Source organism: Falco cherrug, chromosome 4, assembly GCF_023634085.1.
Source record: "Falco cherrug isolate bFalChe1 chromosome 4, bFalChe1.pri, whole genome shotgun sequence".
NCBI lineage: Eukaryota > Metazoa > Chordata > Aves > Falconiformes > Falconidae > Falco > Falco cherrug.
The window spans coordinates 19,192,501-19,214,824 of NC_073700.1; the positions used below are offsets into that span (position 1 = coordinate 19,192,501).

General features: G+C 44.5%; 1 protein-coding gene across 18 annotated transcripts in view; it reads right to left on the bottom strand.

The window, feature by feature from the left end:
• The window catches only part of FOXP1 (forkhead box P1), a 391,266-nt gene that overhangs the window by 42,374 nt on the left and 326,568 nt on the right, over positions 1-22,324 (bottom strand). For all 18 annotated transcript variants that reach the window (XM_055707728.1, XM_055707722.1, XM_055707725.1 and 15 more), the window contains 2 exons: positions 21,795-21,999; positions 5,524-5,628 (listed from right to left, as the gene is read on the bottom strand). In XM_055707728.1, the coding sequence (XP_055563703.1) occupies positions 5,524-5,628; positions 21,795-21,999 (310 nt within the window). The remainder of the gene's footprint in view (positions 1-5,523; positions 5,629-21,794; positions 22,000-22,324) is intronic.

Genomic DNA, 22,324 nt, shown 5'->3' on the forward strand with positions numbered 1-22,324 from the left:
ATGACAAATACCTTGAAATTGTCCCCCATCCTCAAAAAAAGATAAAAAACTAATGATAACTCTCTAAAAAAAAGAGTCAAACCTTTTTATGAGACCTGTTGCCAATATTAGTGCCACCGAATGATCTCATCTTTCATTCTGGCTAAATTCCAACACACAATTTCATTAACCCAGGTACTGCAGGTGATAAAACTCATTTTTCCCTAAAGAGACAGCTAAAAAGTACCAGTTATACATTTATGAAGTACCAGCAATCAAAATTATGGATTTTCTAAAAGGTTTTTAACTACTTTTATTGAAAGGAAAATCGCTGTCTCAGACTTTTGTGACACTATTGCTAATAATAAATTTTACCATTTAGACATCGCAGTAATATGGTAGACAGTGTCAATAAAAGTATGAAACAAAGATGATCCTTGTCTCTTAAGTAATGCTTTCTGATTACACACCGGAAATTATAACGTGAAACATAAACTAAGAGCACCTTAAGAGATAAAATGCAGTAACGCAAGGCAGCGCAGTAACGCAAGGCAGCGCGCCTCACCGCATGTGCGTGCCTGGGCTGCCGCTGCAGGCCACGGGCAGGGCCCGAGGTCTCTCCTGGCAAAGTCCCACACTCGCCCTCAGAGGAAAAAATATTCCTGTACGGGCAGCTGAAAGGGCATGTTGTGGTGCAGGACAGAGTGCCTGGCCCGCTGGGGAGCGGGGTGGCGCTGGGACGCCCTAAGAAGTGGGGTGCAGCGGGCCCAGCAGGGAGCGGGGTGCTGTAGGCCCAGCGGGGAATGGGGTGCCACCAGGGAGCTGGGTGCCACTGGGGAGTGGGCTGCCGTGGGCCCACCGGGGAGTGGAGCGCTGCTGCAAAGCGGGGTGTCGTGGGCCCAGCAGGGAACGGGGGTACTATCTGGGAGCGGGGTGCTGCCGGGGAATGGGGTGCCATGGACCCCTCCGAGAGCAGGGTGCAGTGGGCCCAGCAGGGAATGGGGTGCCGCCGGGGAGCGGGGTGCTGCTGAGGAGTGAGGTCCTGTGGACTCCCCCAAGCAGTGGGGTGCCGTAGGCCCAGCAGGGAGAGAGGGGTGCTGCTGAGCAGCGGGATGCCGCTGGGCAGCGGGGTGCCGCGGGCCCCCCGAGAAGCAGGGTGCCGCCGGGCAGCGGGGTGCCGCGGGCCCCCCGAGAAGCGGGGTGCCGCCGGGCAGCGGGGTGCCGCGGGCCCCCCGAGAAGCAGGGTGCCGCCGGGCAGCGGGGTGCCGCGGGCCCCCCGAGAAGCGGGGTGCCGCCGGGCAGCGGGGTGCCGCGGGCCCCCCGAGAAGCGGGGTGCCGCCGGGCAGCGGGGTGCTGCAGGCGCCCCCGAGAAGCGGGGTGCCGCCGGGCAGCGGGGTGCTGCCGGCGCCCCCGAGAAGCGGGGTGCCGCCGCGCAGCGGGGTGCTGCGGGCCCCCGGGGGCGCTGCCCGTCCTCCCCACGGCGCGCTGCCCCTCGCCGGGCGGCCGGCAGCAGCAGGGGGCGCTGTGGGACCTGGCCCGCCCCGGCCTCCCCGCGCCGCCGCGGCGGGCCCGGCCCCCGGCCATGTCGGCGGGGCCGGCCGGCAGGTTGGGAGCCCGGCGGGGCCGGCGGCGGCGGAACGGCAACTCGGCGGGCTGGGCCAGGGCAAGGTGGCTGCGACCCCCGCCTTCCCCGCCGTGAGCGGGACGGGCGTCCTGGGGGCAGCACCTCGGCGGGGCCCTGCGGGAGCCGCTGAGCAGCGCCAGCCGGCCCGTCCTCTGCCCTCCCAACTCCGCTGCTGCGCTAACTGCGGATGATTTCACTGCAGAACATTTTGACATGCAAATGATAGCAATTAATGCCTTTGCAACAATTTATGATTTCCGGCCTCCTTCAACATGTATTAGCATATACCTGGTTTCTTTAATATACACTTTGTTTTTCCAAAACCACAAACATAGTTGCTGGAATTTCATGTGGAAGTGCTTAAGGGGTTGAAAGTTAACACCTTTGTGAGCCGAGCAGTCTCACAGTTGCTGCTAAACAAAAGCCTCTTTGTAGAAGCTTTCTCGAAATGTTTTCTTAACATGTTCCAAGTAGTTTTAGGCAGGCAACTAAAGTAAACAAGATGTTACCATGATAAAAACACTTGTGAAAACATTACAGAGCGCACTTAGTAGTTTCTTTCACATAAACTCCCCTTCGTTTCATCAAAGTTAAATGCACATGAAGCAGATTACCGGCATCGCTGCAATACAGGGCTGCAAGATCTCTCCAAAGGTATATTTTAAAGAACATACTTGATTTAAAAATGGAATAGCCACGATTAAGCATATCTAAACCATAATAAAATTAAAAAAAAAAAGAAGAGAGTGTGTGTGTGTGTGTGTGTGTGAATAAACCCCTACTCAGTTTTCTCCTTCATCCCTTTGCCCTGGATGCCTGGATATCTCGCTGAATAAACCACCCTCCCTCCCATAGGGATTTCCTGAACCACTTGCCATGTAAGGGGTATATATTTCTATCTGCAACGGTCTTTAAACACATGCAAATGAAATCAAGGATATAGTCAATTTTGAAGGAAAGTCGCTCTGTGCTACTAATTGCTCCTTTCGTTGCCGCCTGTGAGACGGGCCCTGGTTAACACACGAGACACGTGTGCACCCTCCAGCCCTCACCTTGCTTCCCGCAGCTTGGCAGAAGGCCATCAGGTCACCGCGGTGAGACTGGACTTGTTTTTGTTTTTAAGCTGGGAGAGTATTCTGGAGCATGCAGGGTGCTACCGTTTCATTAGGCATAGCAGCAGCCCCTGCTGCTATCAGTTAGCTCTAACTGATACTGCATCGCATGATAACCAATGGCCAATGGATTAAAAAAGAAAAAAAGGAAAAAAACAAACAATGCTAAAACTGCAACTTATTTCAAAAAGAAATAGGGAAATAAATTCGTACAATAGCCCATGTATCTGCTGGTTCTGATAAGCATCCTCCTGTTGGCTGTGAGTGAAAGACAACTAGGATCGTTATTTGTACAGTATTTATCTTTGAAATCAAGGGCCCTGTGGTGTACCTCACCTTGGGAACAAACACTACAGAACGATCACAGAAGAGTGTCAAATCTCTGGTTTTGATTTACCAACAGTTATGATATTTCTTCCTCAGGAGGAAAAGAAATGAACCATGTTTTAGACCTGCGAGTCCTTTTTTCTCCCTTAACTGTAGAATCATTTTATTGGCATACAGGGCTTTCATTCCACATGTAACTTCTCTTTGCTTTTTCTAACAGGCCTTTTGACTGAGGTAAGTGAAATTAAGCAATGCTCAATTGATACACGGGCTGTATTCCTCTTGGTAAACAAGAGCTTTTCTCTTGAGGGGGACTGTCGAAAGAGCTTCACGGATTATACAAGTACCAGAAAGAAACTTTAAGCATCTACCTGTTATCTTTTCACTGAGTAATGAATTCTGATAAATGGCAATATAATTTAAGGACAGACGCTCCACAGGAGACTTGGAAGGCTACGGTATCGTTTTATGAAGCAACGCTCACTTCCTAACAGTGTCAATACACTGCTCGGGGACATTCATTTCTGCATTCGTTCTAGGTTAAATATCACTCCGAACAATAAGACTTTGTCTGGACACTGTAGAATTTGGATAATGAGAAAATTTACACGAACCGATGGGTTTAAGAAAGTCACACGAAATATTTCTGTTGAAAGGTTTCAATGGGGAAAAAAAGAAGATTGATGATAAGTGAGTGATAAAAGAACCAGAACTGTTTGAGCTGGGAGTAGATGGGGGCCACGTCAGGTCCAGCCTGGGTCAGTAATGGTTTTCAGGTTGTTCCTACCCATAGATTGCCTCAACCATGTCCTCCAGGTGTATTGGTGGACTTGGACTACTTACTGAAACATCTCCAAAATACCATATAAAAATCAGCCTTGCCTCTACCCATGCCAGATGACCTAAGGGCTGTATTTTCTACGCATGGTCACGTCAAGCAGTCCGCTGCTCTGTAAGAAATCTTCCCAAAACCAACAGATCTAATCTGGAACAGGGCACCAGCACAGAAAACTAAATTGGCATAATCTGACTTTATGCAACTACACACAACGTTCTGATACCATGGCACCTTTCCCCTGCATTAAGTGCAACAAAAATTACAGTTGTTTTAAAGGTCTAAATGGTATAGTTTGGCATATGAATATGAATGAGCTGGGAAGTATGGTGAGATTAGCATTTATTTCACTTAAGTGAACAACAGGATGAATTACAAGAAATGAGGCCATCCTTCATGGAAATTTATGACTAGCACCTTTTTATTTTGTAATCCCCCTGTAATGAGAACTTTCTCATTACTGTACCATTCCTTACTTGTAACATATGTTTATATTAGGACCAGTGGTGCTTCTACTGAATTCAGGAGGGTTTTGCCACTGGGAGCAGAACTGGCCCATTCTGTTCCGAGAGCAAAAACCTATCTGTATCATCTAACATCATCCAACAAATATCCTCTGCTTGCTGTCGTTCTTCCCTCCCTCCCATAAAAATCTAGGGAACTGCTCCACAAAGAATAGATACAGATGAACGCTGTTGGAATGAATTCTACTTAGCTGTCCTGAAGAATCCCATGTATTTATGTGGACTAACTTCATGAGATCACTACCATAAGTGGGAGCAGAATTTGTCCCTTTTGTGCATTTAAACCATAAACATTGCTTGGGCAGTTGGTCTTTTGTGATCTTAAAACTGAACAGCCACAGTACTTTAGAAAAGATCAGTGTCTGAACCTCCAAGAACCTGGATGCACCCAAAGCGTACGTGTACCTGGTGATCTACCCAGACAAAAACTCTTTTGTGATGGGAATGCTCTGCTGCACCTTGGAGGGGTGAGGCTGATGGTTTAGCTGTGGAGCAGCCATGTGTAAGTTATTAGAGCTCTGTTGGTCCTTCCCTGCATCGGGATGCACGCATTACCACATACTACTCCATAATGCACTGTTTATACAACGCCTAAAACTGTGTTTTTTGGCAGCAAGGAAAAGGTCTGCAGCAAACTGCAGGGGCCCAATTAATATAATTATAGTTTATTTTTAGTAGTGTAGACTTTGTTCATTAGTTATTTATTTGACATAAATTAAATTTCATGTGATGTTCTGCAATTCTCTGTTCAATTACGGAGTTAATTTAAGACTAAATTTCTAAATTAAACTGAAATCAAGGTTAAATCAAGGTTGTGTTGTTTACATTATCAATACTGCAACTGAAAAGGTATTTAGATAAATAAATAAAAAAAAAAAAGCTGCGGAACTGCAAGCACTCTATTTTACAGTAGAACACTGAGCAAGACCACACTTTCCCCATGGGGCTAATTTACTATCCCCTGTTAAAACGTTCTTGAGCCTGATCCAAAAGCCACTGAAGTGAAAGGGAGCTCTCTGTTGACTTCAATGGGCTTTGCATCAGGCCCATGGTAAGTGACAGCACACAAAATCTCAGGGCATGCTTTCTGCACAATGCAAGCGCCAAAAAAACCATCCTTACTTTAGAAACGACTGGAAGTCTTCACATACTGCTTCACAGCCTGGCCATTTGCATACGCCGTGTCCATAGAGCGGATGGCTGTGTGAGTGCTCCTCGTGGGATAAACTAGAGGAGAGAAAAAGAGAAAAAGTGGCGTAACTGAAGGTACCGCACCAATTAATCTTCACAAAGACTCTTAAGCAGCAAACAACAGATCCTGAAACATACCTAACATCTCACGGTACCCACCTGACTCTGCCCATGGTTTTTCAAAACAGAATTAAATACCATTTGCACTGCAAAACGTGTCATTCTTACTTAGCTATCCTCCTACATTTCATTCATTAATTAAAAGCTTTGTAAAGAATTTAAATTAACATGGATGGGGGAGAAATCATTTGACAGACCTGCTTAACATCCTGCTTGATATTTTGCTAAGAAATTTACGAACATCTCATATTTACAATTCAACTTCATCAGGAAGAAAAGTCATCTCCATACAGCAGTGTATTCTTGTAACACAATACAACCGGACCTGAGGCTTTCCTCATCGCTATAGAAAGAGGAAAAACATCAAGTTTGCAGCCTTGGCTTTCCCACCATGTTATTTATTTATTGGGTTGGGTTTGTTGGTTAGGTTGGGGATTTTTTTCCCCCCACCATTTTGGGGTGGGTTTTTTTTCCCCTCCCCTCTCACAGGCTGTTTCTTTGCCCAAGTGCAGCCACCTTATGTCCCTTCAAGAAGATTCAAGATGTATTTTCAAATGCAAAATTCATCATTAAAAAAGGAACCATGTAATCAAAGGATTCCTTGGTACCAGGGGTTAGTGGGGGCTATTAACCTCACTAAGATTTGGCAGAAACGTCACAGAGCTTTCTAAGTACTGACATGAGGGTTAAATAAAAAAAAATAGTACGAGCACTAAGGGGTTAATCCTTCAGCGGGATTCCAATCAATACGTAATGATTTGGCTGCACTGATCCAAGTCATGAGACGCTTTGATCCCGGCCATGTGGTGCTCAGGGAAATGTATCTGTTGCACTAACTGATGAACCATATTCTAAAATATCTTCTTTATTCAAGTTCTGCATGGAAACTTCTTAAGTAAAGGAATTATTTTTGCAACAATTTCCATAACCTTAGGTGACTTTAAAAATAAAATGTCAAAATAATATTGAAATCTCTATTTTATGTTCACACACATATCTATTTTTCATAGCAAATCTTTTTGCTACAGTATGCCTGGGCTGTATTATGAACTTCAAACATACACAAAGGATATGAACACATACCAGCATCTAGGTGTGGCTTTTATGACTTATTTTATGCTGCATTACAGGTAACGTTATGGATAAACACCAACTTTTTGCCATTTTACTTTTATACACGTGGAAATGCTGTTTATTCTCATTCTGTAATAATATCTGCCTGCATACAGTAACAAAACTGTGTTCTTACTTCTGATGCACTGGATAGCAAGATAAAAGCATAGAGCAGCCCTGAGATGTTATTCCAAATGCAATGAATTTGCAAAAGCAATTCTTGCCCAGGTTCTGCCACTCCCAACATTAGGCCCAGCGAGAATCTGAAGATAACTGAAGGTGATTTTTAAAATTATTTTAATCTTTTTAAATTATATTTCAAAAAAGGTAAATCTGACTGGAAAACATATTATGAGTTGTACATGAACCTAGTTCATTATTTCATTAAAAATCTTACTTTTGGCTGTTTGCAAATAGTTCTTCAGGCATAAACAAATGCATGTGCAAGGTAATTTCCTAAAAAACCTAACAACTGTAGGTGAACAGACTTACAAAGCCCTTGTCTATATAAAGTAGTGTCACACTGGTTTAACTTTATCAGGTTTCTAAGAATGCTCAAGTGGGGAGAAGCTCTATCAGTTAAGTGTTTAAAAGAACAAAGGGACCAATACATTCCTTGCAAGGAAATTAGAAAAATACACACGTTTCCTCAGCTGAGAAAGAGGGAGGACGGCTGAAGGAACACCGTCCACCCAAGCCAGGCAGGCATATGGTCAAACACCCTCCATCCACAACAGAAAAGAGTAATTCAGAAAATAATGAGCTTTATAATCTGCTTCCATACCTGAACACAGCAAAGGGTGAGAAAGTAGCCTTCCCTGTTAACACTCTATTAAAGTCCACGAAGACTACATATGACAGTTAGGATTTCAGTCTGTTTGGCAGAACCCAAAAAAAATGGCAGCGTATTAATTTACACAGTGCGTGTTCCCCGTACACCAGGATGCCTGCAGAAACGCTGTGTGACGCCAAGTAAGGAGTCAGTCCCCTGTGGGTTTTAAGCACTGTAAATCTCATTATAATATCAACAGGAGTCACATGGCTTAAGCCCCCAGCAGGGTTTTTTAAAGTTTCTCTGTGAAAGCCTAAAGGCCATGGCCAAGTCAACGGAAAGAGCCCTACCGAGATTTGTATTTATTTTTTAAATCCAAGTGCAAATCTCTTTTTCTTTCCAGGGAACTTGCACAAGACAAGACAAACTATGTAGGACATGATACCCTGGTATTGTGTCCAAAGAAAATGATGGAATGACCAAGAGAGTATCAAACTGTAAACGATGCTCAGGATGTCAAAGTCCAGTGCTGTCAATAACCAGAAAGATCGGTGTTGACTGTAAATGGGAACTTAAAAGGTCATTTCGCTAACACGATGCTAAGTGTAACATACTTAACACCTACGTATGGCTTCCACTGCCACTCGACAAAACAGAGCAACTTCAACTTACCAAAACAGACACTTCAAAAAGAAAAAAAAAACCCTCAAACCTGAAAGACAAATGCAGTCCGCTCCCTCCGTAGGCAGCGTGGCTTTCCAAAGGCAGCTACTTCCATCCCGCTCGAGGGGGGGGTTCACCAGCACCTTGCTGTGACCTTTATGTGTCAGTATCAGATTACTGCTATTTTATCCATCCCATTTTTGATGATACTATAGATTGCCACTTGTTCCCTGATACAGCCTTAAGAAGCACCTCAAAACAAAACAAAGAGCGGGTTGATCGAGAGGCGGATGTAACACACAAAGGATACAGCCAGTGGAAATGAATGGAGAACTCTGTTGTACTGATCTAAGCACTCACTTTGTTTGAGCAAATAGAGGTGGAAAATGAAGATTTTAATCCAATACATAAACAAACAGCTTTGTGGGCACAACACAAATCTATAATCTTAAATTGTTCAGTGATATTTTGTCTGCGTGCAAGCAGTTTCTGGAGTCTGGATGCATCCTTGGTCTCGCTGCCGGAACAGACTTTTAGAAGATCTGAACATTGGCAAGCAGCAGCAAGTTTTAGGTCTGTTTGATTTCTAATGACACATTAGAGTAGGTGTTTGTTTCTGTCACCTTCTCCTTCCCAGGAACGCATATTCATGGTTGAGTACTGGTGATGCAACACTAGTTAGTGGAAGTGATCTTATAAAAAGACATAATTTTCAAAGAAGTGAAGGAATAAACAATGTAAAAATCAAGATTATGTGGGTTTTTTCACTTCTCATAAGGTATTTCCATACAAAAGCCTTAACACAACAGAATTATTTCCAAGTAATGCAATAGTGCAGCGTTATTACATCGAAGTACAGCAAATAACCCGCTGGCAAGTAAAACCTCTTGCGTAAGTCAGCTTACTCATGACATACGACAGAGTAACGAAAGCCATGTGGGAAGCTGAAAACTGCCTAAGTGTCCACTTATTTTCTGCTGCCTCCAGCCTTACTGGAAACCCCAGTAAGGAAGGGAGGAGAGGAGGGCCAAGCACTTCCACAGCTCGCTGTGCTTGCTGGACAGAGGAGAGGGTTTTTTCCTCCGCCTTCTTCAACCTATGTTGCTTCATAACCCTGAGGATCTCCAGAGGGTCTGGAAGCAAATTCACCACCTGCTCTGACAGGGACAGCTGCCGACACCGGTACTTGCACAGCCACACTCACCCAGACCGTTTCATTTTTGGAATACAGCTGCAGTGCTACAGTGTCACTGAAGAATCACACCCTGGGACACAAAAGCAGGGGAGGCAGGGAAACCACAGACAGCTAAGCCCCGATGGAGAGTAAAAATGACAGTATACCCCAAAGGGAGGCAGGAACACATTGGATATTCGGGGAAGTAGTGGCGAAAGAACTAGCATGAAAGCTACCCATGCTGTGTGGTTTAATTCAACCCATACTTACTGACTGTGTGAAACTGGGTACCACACTTGTACATACTGGCCAGAAAGTCACGGGTGAATATAAATACCAGCTAAGCAGAAGCCTCAGTAATAGTACTTCTGCCACACAGTGGACCATATTTTAAATATTCATGATGCTGACATACTCCGTATTCCACTCTCTCTCTCTTCCACATCTGCTTGGGCCCAACGATCTTCACCAAAACACTGGGGGAAGTCACTGATGTAGAGAAGCACCCTTGGTTTTCTATTACGATTATGAAGCATCTGCTCGGGTTCTAACAGCGCAGAGAACATGCCTGAGCCACCTGCATGCTGAAAAAAATCAATACCACATCTCCTTTCCTCTTGGAAGGGGTCTGAGCACAGCACCCACAGAAATTGCAGAATTTACTTGGTTTTTTTTATTTTTTATTTTATTTCTCAGGGGCAATGGGAAGCAACCTCATATTTTCCAGCTGCCATGAAACCAATGTCGGTGTACAGTCCAGGCTGGAGGGCAGGGCTCAGTCTCACACCAAGTTGCCCCTCAGTCTGATGTGGATGGCACAGCCATTGAGGCAAAATGTCATGATTTAAGTCCTGTACAGGAGGAGGAGGCACACAACTGGGAACCAACATGAGTTTCTCATATTTGTGACTGTCTGGTGAGCTCCAAAGCTCATCAAAAGGCACCGATGGAATGAAGTTGGTGAAAATGTCACAATTCTCTGAGACAGAAACACTCACTGTATTTGTTTTAAAAAAAAAACAAAACAGAAGCAGTAATTATTAAATCCTGGCACCAAGTGCACTCAAATGCAAATTCCTGTCTTCATGGCAAAACTAACTCAATAAAGGTGTGTTTTACAGTGAAGTTGCAGTGGTGCAAATCCCTCTGATATCTTACTAAGGTGGTTTAGCACCTCCTTCCTCTCTAAACCGTGAATTAAAAAAACAGTATTTTTTAAAAAATGAAGAAAAGTATTAAGCCATATAACTGAAATGGACTGCTTCTAGATATTCATGCTTCTGTCCATGCCTCAGTAAGTGCCCAGAAATCAGGTATTTGACCTGAACACAGAACTGTGAGCAGGGTAAATGCCTCTCCACCGCTGGATAAAGCTTAGCAGAGGGTCACAGGCCTTTGGGAGAGGTGGCATTTGATGTGTGTGGCCAGTGACAGCTTTCCAGAACTGGCCTGCAAATTTTTGGATGCTTTTTAAAGCTGCACTTCTCCCCTTCCTCATCATTTTAGTCCACATCCAGACCTAGGACTAGAAGAAGCTCATGTTTTACATCAAGCCCTATTGGAAGTAACAGGAGTGGTATATTACATTTTAAATGACTACACCAATTTAAGACAAATCAAGTTAAAACTGCTGCCTACAGGCTGAAATCCTGTCTTCTAATCGGTGTGCGCTAACTTGTATACTCCGGTATACTCCGGGGCTGGGGGCGGGGAGGGGGGGGGATAAAAATAAATGAGCAGAGCCATGGCATCACTGTTGTAACACAAGGCCAGCAATGCACCCCGAATCACTGCCCCCCACCCTTACACCTCCTGCAACACTACTCTCTAAATGCCTGTTACAAGGAGAGCACTGGAGCATTTGCAGCAAGATCAAGACAAAATCTGGTTAGCATTCCCCTTCTCTTCTGCCTCCCATCCCCACTGCAGAGACTATAACCAGACTGGATAATTATATGCATTATCTTCTGGTTTTGATCTATGCACTGATGGTTTGGATTATTAATCAACATTATGACCCTCTAGCACCAAGAGTACTATACACTTCTTCCAGGAGCACCCCCTCCTGCAACCCTGCCGCACAGCTGACACAGGCCCGGCCAGCCACTGCCCTACATCCTTTCCTTGGAGGAGCTGAACGTATTTCTAGACCATTTAAAAGAAATACCCGTTGCAGAAAACCCAGTATTGAATCCATCACTCATTTCAGGTGGAAGGTCCATTCCTGCACTTGAATTAACGAGTTTCTCTACTATTTAAAACTCTTATTTTTTATTTCAGGCTTGTGCCTAGGTACTGTAGTGAAAAGTACATCAAATATACCCAGGCACACACGATTTGAAACGCTGGATTTTAAATTCCAGCACTGCTAACTAATGAGAACAATTTTTTCCCTCTTCTTCTTTGTAGCATCATTTCATGTACTTACATACCATAATCACATCCTCCTAGAGCCTCTATTTTTCCTGGGTGTAGATCTTTAATTCCCTTTAATCTGTCTTCATAGCCTATTCCCTCCAACTCCTTTATCATCCTAGCTGCTCTCCTCTGTATTTGCTCCAGCTTCTCTTTATCCTTTCTGCAAGAGAGTGGCCAATTGTACATCACACTCCCAAAGTGGTTTAACTGGTTCTGCATAAAGTAGAACAGGAAAAAAGGAGGACTCGGATGCAACATGCATGTTTATGCTTCCCATGACTGCATTTACCTTTTTAACTGAGACATGGCACAGTGTGTCCCACCTTCATTTCTCAACCCCGATTATGCCTCAGCCATTTCCCACACAACTGATGCTGAGCAGCTGACGTGTCATGTCAAACCCGCAGTTCGGAATTTTTATTTCCTAGCTGGGCTACTTTCTACTTATCCCTGCTAAATCTCATTTTATTCCTCTCTGAACAGCCTCCTAATTTATTCAGATGAAAACGGATTGATTCAGTATCTTAGTTTAATTAGGAAAAAAATGCGATCCTACCACTTTCTTGGGTTTTGCGGGCTTTCTTTCTGTGATGTCTTTTTTTCTTTCCTTTTTTTGAACTGACTTTCAGCACGGCAGCCCCATTCCTCTTACACACCCAATTCACAGGACAGAGGGAGGTGGCAATGGCGTGGCTTTGGCCCCAATTCAGCAACGCTTTTAAGAACATGCGCAAGTTTAAAAACACAGGATTAGACCTTGGACATCACCGAGACGGAGGTGTAAAATTACAAACGTATATACACCCTTTGTAAGAAGATCCTGTTTGCCAACCTTATTTTACTGTAATTTATATTCTGTTGTTACATTTAAATTTACAGTAAAAGAAAACAAAGAAACAAGATCTATTCTTGTTTAACAAAATTATATTGGTACATTTAGAGTGGAGGCAAGTCTTTCACCCTGACATAAACCGGCGATACGTCAACAGATACAATTTAACTGATTATTCATATGAGTATTTTTCACCCCTGTGTCCCACAGGCACAACAAAACCCAGGCAGAAGGTGACTGTCACATCACATACAGCCGGGCAGCTCACTGGGTGAGACTTCGCCCACCGCACACCCCTGCGGCAGCTAGGAAAGTGCCCTTGGGGAAAATGTTTATGAAAACATAATTAAGATAAATAATGACTCCAAGGGAGAAATACAGCTAAAGCACTGAATTCTCTCTGCCACATGCTTTCCCTCTGAAGCATGCTATTTAAAAAAGCACTAAAATCGAGAGGACACAAGCCGACTTCCCCAGGGAAGTGTGCTGAATCATACAGGTAGTGTAAATATCATATGCTGCTGCAGGTGCTAGGCAGTCTATTTGTTTGTGTTTACTAAAAGGCATAACAAATAGTCACACTAAAACAGAACAACATTTGGCATTGGAATGATAGATACCAGAGCAGCCATAAATCACGTTCGCTCGTTTAGATATGAACCACTGTGCCACACTAACGCCTCAGCCCCCTTTTCTCAGAGAGCCCCTTTGCTGTGATTTGCCCCTCGCAGGGGCAGCATTGCAATGCAGAGCATGGAGAGGCTCAGCATCGCTCCTGAAGTACCGCGCTCCCAGGAAAAGCCATGCAACATTGGTGGGGACAGGGAAAGGAAGAAAAAAAAAAAAAAAAAAGAAAAAAAAGACACAGACTTGCGTGACATATATGGCCAGCTCACATCGTTTACAGCTTTGCAACTTGCGAGTTAATTCACAGTATAAACAACGAGGAAAATGTTTCTTCCAAGCAAGACTTCCTGTAAACTGTTCCTTAGAGCGGCGCTGGGCGCAGGGCTGGTGCACCTGCTGATTAACCATGCGCTACAAGAATAAACAACAACCGAAGCCAGCGAGATTGTTCTGGAATTTGCTCAGAGCTGATTTTTCTTCCCCCATGTTATAAATTGGATTCTACAATAAAACAAACAGCAGAACATAGGTTGCCGAGAGTTAAAATCTACTTTTTACACTACATTGACCACAGCACCCACAGGCACAGCTACAATGTCTTTCTATGAATGGGACAGATTGCCATATGGATGCAGACACTGAACAAGCTGTACAACTCCTGTCGACAAGTGCCTAGGGGACTGTCCTATATTAGCACCACCTGTGCTGTGGAAATTGTGCTCTGTGTATGAAATGGTATTTAAGGGCCTATCATGATGTTATTTTTGAGTACACACAAAAAGGAAAATTACAGTTAAAAAGAATTTGCTGGCTAGCGGATCTGTTGCTCAGTTCCCAAGATCATTTCCCAAAGGAATAGTTATCTTCTTTATTCATGCAGCCCAAAATGACAAGCTGCAACACATATTAGCGGTTTCCCTGCCTGGGCTTATACCATCATTTTAATGAGAAGAATACCCTTCAAAATATACGTATGTCTTTCCTGATCACACAGACGAAATTACAGCCCTCCCACCTTAAAAACACCAGCTACACGGGAAAAACACCCCATGGCATTACACAAACGTTGCTCCAGCAGCAAGTGATGCAATATAAATTTTCCTTGGGCTCCTTCTCCCACCCCTCAACATGCAGCAGGTAAAGCCACAAATCCTGATTACCAAATTTCAATGTGCATCTCCCTGCTTTGAAAATATAACTCTGCCTGACTGACAAAAATAGAGCTCCAGCTTAGCACAAGATGTCGAGGGAGGGGGGAGAAGGGAGAGGAGGTTTGCGCAGTACCTAGCTGCTCTATGAAAAGAGAGAGCCTTCCCCCTCTCCAAACTGCAAGAAAAAAAAGGATGCCAAGAAAAAGTAAAGTAAAATAAATTGAATTAAAGAAAAACAGTTGTAAAGTGAACATTACAACCTGGGAAAAATGATGTCATTTTATTGAGAAACTCATTTTTTTCCATTAAACCATAGTGAAACGGATAAAGTTTATACAGCTTAATGGTGGAGTTTTACTTTAAATGCTACTCAATATCTTAGCAGTACAATATAACATGATATAACAGCTGTCATACTAACTGCTCAATTTTTATTGAACAGCAGAGAAAATAGTCACACAAAAAAGCACCTAACTTCTCCTCTACTTTTATGGCATTTTCAAGGGTGTTTCTTTTCCACTCTCAGGCTGCGATACATATGATAAAAAAAATAACACAGCTCTTCATTAGCTCCCTGCTCAGCTCTTTAGGATAATCAGATCTCCTAAGCAAATGCTGAGGAAGGACAACTTGCACACAGGAGGAAATAAAAAGAAACAGGAATCCACGGCGCAGTAAAACAAAAACAGGTTCCTTTTTAAGACTACTACATAAACACCTCTAATAAAAGAAGAGGACAAATTTTCATTGGACTTTTAAGTATTTAGACAGGAATGTTTTAGTAAAAGTTTAACTGCAAAGTGCATGCAATTAACAGAAAGCCATCAGCTATTTCTTTGGTATGTAAAAATAGCATTAAGCTGTATTAAATGCACGTGTAAGTATCTCAGTTGCAAGAAAAGGGAGGAGATATGCAAAGCACTCAGATATCAAACAATGATCTGTTGGCCAGATGGAGGAATAAAACAATACATATGCTAAAATTTGGAAAAGTTGTGTTCGGCGTCTGCCAAGGCTCACCCAATCTATTTTAAGTGCTTTTTGATACATTAGCTTAGTGTTTGGAGTTGTACAACTGATGGTTATTACGTGGGACCAGAAAGCAGCCAAGCGTTGGAGTGCCGGAGCTCCCCGATGCCGGGGCAGCTTCCCCAGGGCGGCCAAGCGTCAGACAGCACCTTCCTCAGCAAAGGCCCGCACACAGACCGGTTAACTTTGTATCTTTTGTAGGGAAAAACAAATAATAAAGTAGAAACAATTTTCCAGGCTTTAAGCAAAACAATTATTTGAAAAGCGTAACTTGATGGAAGCGCTCCCGGGTGCTGCAGGCACCCTACAACTTCTTCAGCAGCAGGTTTCTCAAAAACGTGAGTGCCCTGGCAGACGGCAGGCACAGGCAATGCAAAGGATGCTGCACGCCCAGATGAAAAGCACTGACAATAAAAAGTGCCTGATCTGGCTTAAAACTGAAGATGAGCAACTCCAGGTCTCAGCGATGGCTAGTACTTTTTCAAAGCTGGTAAGAGAGGTCGAAGTGACAGATGGGGAGAACATATAGTAACGGGGGGGAGGGGGGGGGGGGGCAGTGAGCTCCAAGGGATCGGGTACTGGGATGCTTTGGGTTGTACCAGCACATGATAGATGGAGAGGGCCAGGCCAGCATGCTGCTCTCGCTGCTGCAGTGTCACTGTCACTGAGCAGCCCCGCAGCCATCACACCCCTACTAGGGGCAATGAGACAGAGCAGCCATGGGAAGAGCGGGATGGTTTATGGGATGCATGGCTGGGCATCCAGGCTTGGCTCACGTCTCCGGCACCAACCTGGCTCTGCAGCAAGGAAGCTGCATGGAGGCACCTGAGCTATTCAGACTCTGGGTAATAACGTCAGGGTCATGATGGGGTTTGTGTACGTGGAGCAGCTAAATACCTTCTGGGAGGAAAGTCCCCAGGAACACCCATTTCTTAAGGGAGAATGGATCCGAGGTAACCTAATCTAACGAAACTCTGCTGATGGTACTGTACGACGAGCTAAAATCAGCTGCATACAGCAACTGAGAGGAGCTGACACGGATGAGCAGATTTGGTGCTGGCACCAGTGCAGAACAAATGCCAGGGACTACACAGAGAGCAGGCCACGAGAGGATCAGGCCCTGGAAGCATATGGACTCCAGGCTGAACTGTTTTATCCCGAGTTTTAATAATGGACCAAAGTCTGTAATTCTTAATTGCACTGAATCCTAATGCCCTCATCAAAGGGCCTTGGGGTTTTGATGGAGGATCAGCTGGCATGGAAGGTAACAAGAGTCAAACACAATGCATTAAGCCTAACTAGCAGATCAGTGGTCTGCCACGCCGTTCCTCTCCATTCCCTTCAGAGCCTTCTCCAGACTCCTTCCTCCCACGACGCTGGCAAGAAAAGGCCATTTAAAAATCCCCTTGTTTATCCCATCTATTCTTCCTATGAGATGGCTGCTTGCTTAGGTGGAAGGGCAAGACTCGAGCATGGTTGTAAAGGGCATAAAGACAACAGGGGACAAACACGGGATTGCTGGCAGATGGAGAAAGGTCTCCTGGACATGCAGCCTTGACCTCCAACTCTTCACCTTACCTCTTGAAAGCACGTGCTGCCTAAAATAACAGGTCTAGACCTCCATTAACTCACTTGTTTATGCACAGCCTCCATCATCCTGTCCCTGCTGCAGTCACCACAGAACGGTGCCAGGGGATGGGACCAGCACACAGGTGCCCGCATCACTCCACAGCACCCTCAGACCTCCCGGTTCAAGCCCAAGCTGGAGCAACCTCCGCTCACTGCTATCAGTCCTGCTTCTCCAAACCTACCCACACTGGGAACATTCTCAAGCACACAGGTTTCAGGATGCCCACTGCTCCTCGGGTTATCAAGTTAGTAGTCACCTAAAGCAACCGGGCATGCACCCGTTCTGTCCTGCTGTTTTTCTTAAGAAAATAATCAAGCTTCCACCAAACAAGACGCAGTAGAACAAGATGGAAAGCGGGTACTGTCCTTGGTATTTCTAAGCACAGCAGATGTACTTAACTGGCTCCTGTTCTTTATTTATTTACTTGTGTAGAGAAAATGCTTGCTACTGAAGAAACCCAAATGCTGATAAGATGATGAGAGGTTTGCGTGCTGGTTGATGGTCTCACTTTCGCTTATCCTGAGTGAATACAAGTATCTATAACTAAATATTTCCCTTAGGGTACTGATGACTGAGGTATGTTTATTGCATTCAGTGAATTTATATATATAATCAGCACAATAAACATTATTAAATTGTCTGAGTAAAATCAAAGCATGAAACACACAGTCAGTGCTGAATTCTAATGATGCTGAATGCCCATGATTGCATGGGGAAAGGATCTTAACAAGCCTTGATTTGAGCTTTGGCATCCGCCTCACAAATCACACGAAATGTTCTCTCTTTAATAGTGCTGAATATTGATAAATGTCTCTGCACGGCACAACAGGGAAGTTGGTCTCTATTGGCAATCTTTACCAAAGTGTGTTTTTTCCTTCTCTACACTCAGGGGTTTACCCTGAATGATTTAATTATAATTTTCCTTGTGTAAGACAAATTAAAGAGGAGAGTAGGAGTGTCATACCAAAGCAGATTATTTATCTCCTTAACAGATTGCTGTGCACCAAACCCCAGAGCTGCTGCTGCTGCTACTTACAGAAACTGGGCGAAATGTGGGACAAAAGCATAGATGTAATATACATTTAAAGCCCAAATGAATGAAAGCATTAACCCATTATTTATAGCTGGAATTGTTTCATTCCTGTGAAAGCCATACACACAGAGCACGCAGAAACCAAGAGCAGCACCACGACGCTCCCCAGTGCCTGCCCAGCCGTGGAAGATGCCTCCCGCTTTCAAATGTATTTTTGCTTTTCAAACATCCCAGGGTGGCTCTGGCCACCCACCTACCGTTTGCATTTTTTGCCACGAAGGAGAACATTTGCTGTCACTCGGCTCGCAGCGCAGCAGCCCCGCAGTAGCCAGTCACCGGCGGCACCACAGCTGCATCCCTGCAGCCTGCGCAGATGACAACTTTGCTGTGCACAACTGCAAGGCTGGGCTCGCGGCACGGCGACGCGTGGGCACGCCGAGCAGCCAATGACTATTTCTCCTGCTATTTTAACCCCCTTGTTTATAAGCAAAATGTGTTTTTACCCAAGACATACAGCAGAGCTGCTGCTTGCCTGCTGACTTTTACGCAGGTGCCTCCGCTGCTGCTGCGGTCAGCCAAGTTCCTCCTGTCTCGCAGGTCTCGAGCAGCCTCGCAATCTGACCCGTGGGATCAGGAACCCCATAAAACACAGCCTGAACTACCCCAGAGACATGTGCCAAAGATGACAGTGATGATAGTAACTCCCATGTAACCAACTTGCCTCCTGCAGCCCACTCCTCTCAAAAGCCCAAGAGGAAGGGAGGTGGCGAGGGGGGGAACAACAGCTTTACAGCACACCCTAAAAGTTAATGTTACCTGTATATGATTATTTATTGCTGCTGGGCAGTCGTTACGATCTGGCTGTGCTTAACCGTTAGGACACTTACAGCTTTTACTATGTGCTTTTTATTGTTGTTTAAATCGAAATAAATAGCTCTTGGTTGTACCAGACCAAGCCAACAGCCAGTTGCACAGGAGGTGCAGGAATGAGAGGGGGAAAGCCAGAGCCCAAAACCCTGCCCTGGCCAGCCCAAGCTGCGGACCTGTGCGACAGGAGGTGGAAGGGCTGGGATCTCCCTTGTGAGCCTTTCCAGCAGCCACATCGGACACGAGCTTGGGCTAGGGACCACCTCCGCAAGCCCCCGTGTATTTGCAAGCTCAGTTGTTGTGCTGAACCAGCTGGGTACAAGAACATACATGGATTTTACTACAAGTCTAGCAAACTCGTGCTCCCACCAGACTCACGATTTTTTTCCAGTCTTAACCTTTGCAATCAAAAAATTACCCAAACCCTGCTCATGTCTGTGGCCTCTTTTGGAAGTATGCTAAAATTTCACGTTCTGTGAGCTTTCAAATACACACCTGACAGCAGAGCACAGCTACTCCTTACTAACTGCTCACTCACCACCCCGAACTCCCTGCCCGTAGATAAATACCCTTTCAGAAAGGAAACTAGCGCAACACATCTCAACAAGAGGAGTTTCTGTGTCATGTGAAATCCAGGCAGGCACCACGGTGCCTGATGAGACTGCAACAAAACCCTTAAGTGCATCAGTAGGCATTCTTCTGCGTGTAGTCTCCTGCTCTACTTATGGATGAAGATGTAATTCAATCACTGCAGCAAATGGATGGCGTAAACCCTCCATATACCAAATAGAGGCAAGATAAAGCAAAGTCTGTAGCTCTCTTATTTGTATTCCTAAATACACCTACTTTTGTATTTTGATATTGTAGAGAACTCAATAGATATGTAAGAAAAGTATAATGGCAAGCTTTAACAATACACCTATCAATTCAGCCACGGAGGATTTTAAGTCTTCTAAACTAAGACACTCTCAAAAACAGTACCATGGAATGTTTATGCCTTTGTAATTAATTTATCTGGAACTTCACTAATAAAAACATATGTATCACCTTGTTTATAGATCCCAATTGCCTCCAGGCCACAATTACAGGACTCAAGACACATGGATTTCCAGTTCTGCTTGACAGTATACACAGAGAAAATTCTTACTTCAAAACATTCCTGTATTTCCACCGTATTTCAAACTAAACAGCAATGGCACACTGTTTCCTCTGCCAGACTGCCATCAGCACACAGCACATGCCTTGTTCAGTGAAAGAAGATCCATTTCACTGCATGGATTTTTATTTTATATACTCGGTAAGAAAAACATAGATAAAAAATTTATTGAAAAGTCATAAACCCATCTTGTTCAGCTCTATATGCAGCAAAAAGGGAATGTAATTGTTTAATAAACATCAAATTGTTTTTAGTATCCCATGTAAGTCTTCATGAAAACCATGTCCTTGACACTTACATGCATTATAAATGTATACGCTGACGTTCCCCCACACGTCCTTGCGACGGATATATAAAACGATGCCTTACACACACAGCAGTTCTTTCAACACTGGGTATGCTCTCCTTTAAAATCTATCCATTCCCAACAGCACTATTTTCTTAATATTAGAAAGACATAAGACATATTTATATAGCTTCCCTATCAGTCTACTTTCAGACCACCAGAAATACAAACTCTATGGCTTAAAAATTCCATTATCCTCTTTCTAATGAATGAAGGGAGGACAGAAAGACAAAGCCATCAGTTTCCATAAAATCCAGCTTTCACTAGTGTCTGCTATAATGTTCCTAGATGGGCAAAGGGACTCTCCTGAATGCAAAGAAGCACTGCCCTCCCTGCAGCGCCCACACTGCTCCCGCGCTCCCAGGGACCCTTCTCCACCTCCACCTCCTCCTCCTCCTCCTCCACCGTCACCAGCAGCGATGCTGAAGCAGCGGCAGGCGCTGGCACCCACGGCCTGAGCTCCTGGGACCGTCTATCTCACCGTAAGCAAGAGTTATGTTGTTTAGACGCGCCTCAGTGAAATCTGGGGGTGTAAAGAAACAACACCTGCAATAAAGCATCCTTTGGAATAAAGCAGAGCCCGCACCGAGAAGCACGTCAACAGACAACCCCTGATTGAAGCCATTTCTTTTAACAATGCAAGCCTAACAAGTACAAATTAACTCACACTTTTAAAAGCCAAACACCACCAGTTAGCTAATTTTATCAGCACTTAAAAAAAAAAAAAAAAAAAAAAGAAAAAATCCACTTTGTTTTAGAGAAACCTGGTGAACTCAAGCCTAACTTGCCTTGTGAAAGCAGGTAAACACAGAATAAAGAAAAAAAATAAAATAAGGCAAATGCATCGGATGAGACGGGGCACTGAAATTTGGCAGAAAAACAGGTGGTAGAACAGCCTGTACTGACCAACAGATTTTTTTCCTCAGCTCCAACCTGCAAACCCAAAGCAAATCACGAGGAACACCACCCATGATGCAAAACTCAAAAAAACAGCTTACACTCTTCACACTTCCCCCAATACGCTTATCCAATGCACTTCTAATTAGCTAATTGTGCCCACATTGATCCAATTAACAAGCCATAAAGATCTGAACAAAAGGAGCATATTCTGCCCAGTGGAGAGTCTATTCAACCACACCAAGATCAGACAGAGCAAGATGTGAAGGACAAAACCGAGGCCAAGGCGGTTGGCCACCGCTCCCCACAATTCCACCATCATTTCGGCACGCTTTTCGGAGATGCTGACTGGTGGAAACCCCACTGGCACCTACCTCTCCCTTTTAGGAGTGTGGACCGATAGCTGTCCATTAGTTGAGGCGTGTGGGTTGATGATTAAGGAGGTCTTAGACGGCGCGGAGGAGGAGACGCAGGTGGTGGACAGGTCCAGGCTGCTGTGGTTGTTGCTGGCTGCCTCCTCCGCTGTGTGCGAGCTTGTCACTTCCTTCCAGAGCTGCTGCAGTTCTGTTGGAATCATGCCTGAAACAAACAAATTGGATAATTAAATCAATTAACAGCTAATTCGGCCGTCTTCAAACAGTAATTAAATCAAAGAGTCAGTAAACAAAGCCTAGTGTTAGTTTTGTGTGTGTGCCCGCGTGTGTTTTTTGCACATATTGGTGGGGGTTTTTTAATAACCAAAGGCTAACCCCGAATACTGTACACTCTGCTAAATATTCTGATGTGAGACCTGCAATACTTGTGTAATGCAAAATCCGGTGGTGCGGGGCAGGGGGATCCACACGATACAACACCCACTCCAAACACCACGGTAATTATTATTATTTTTTGTCATTTTTAGACC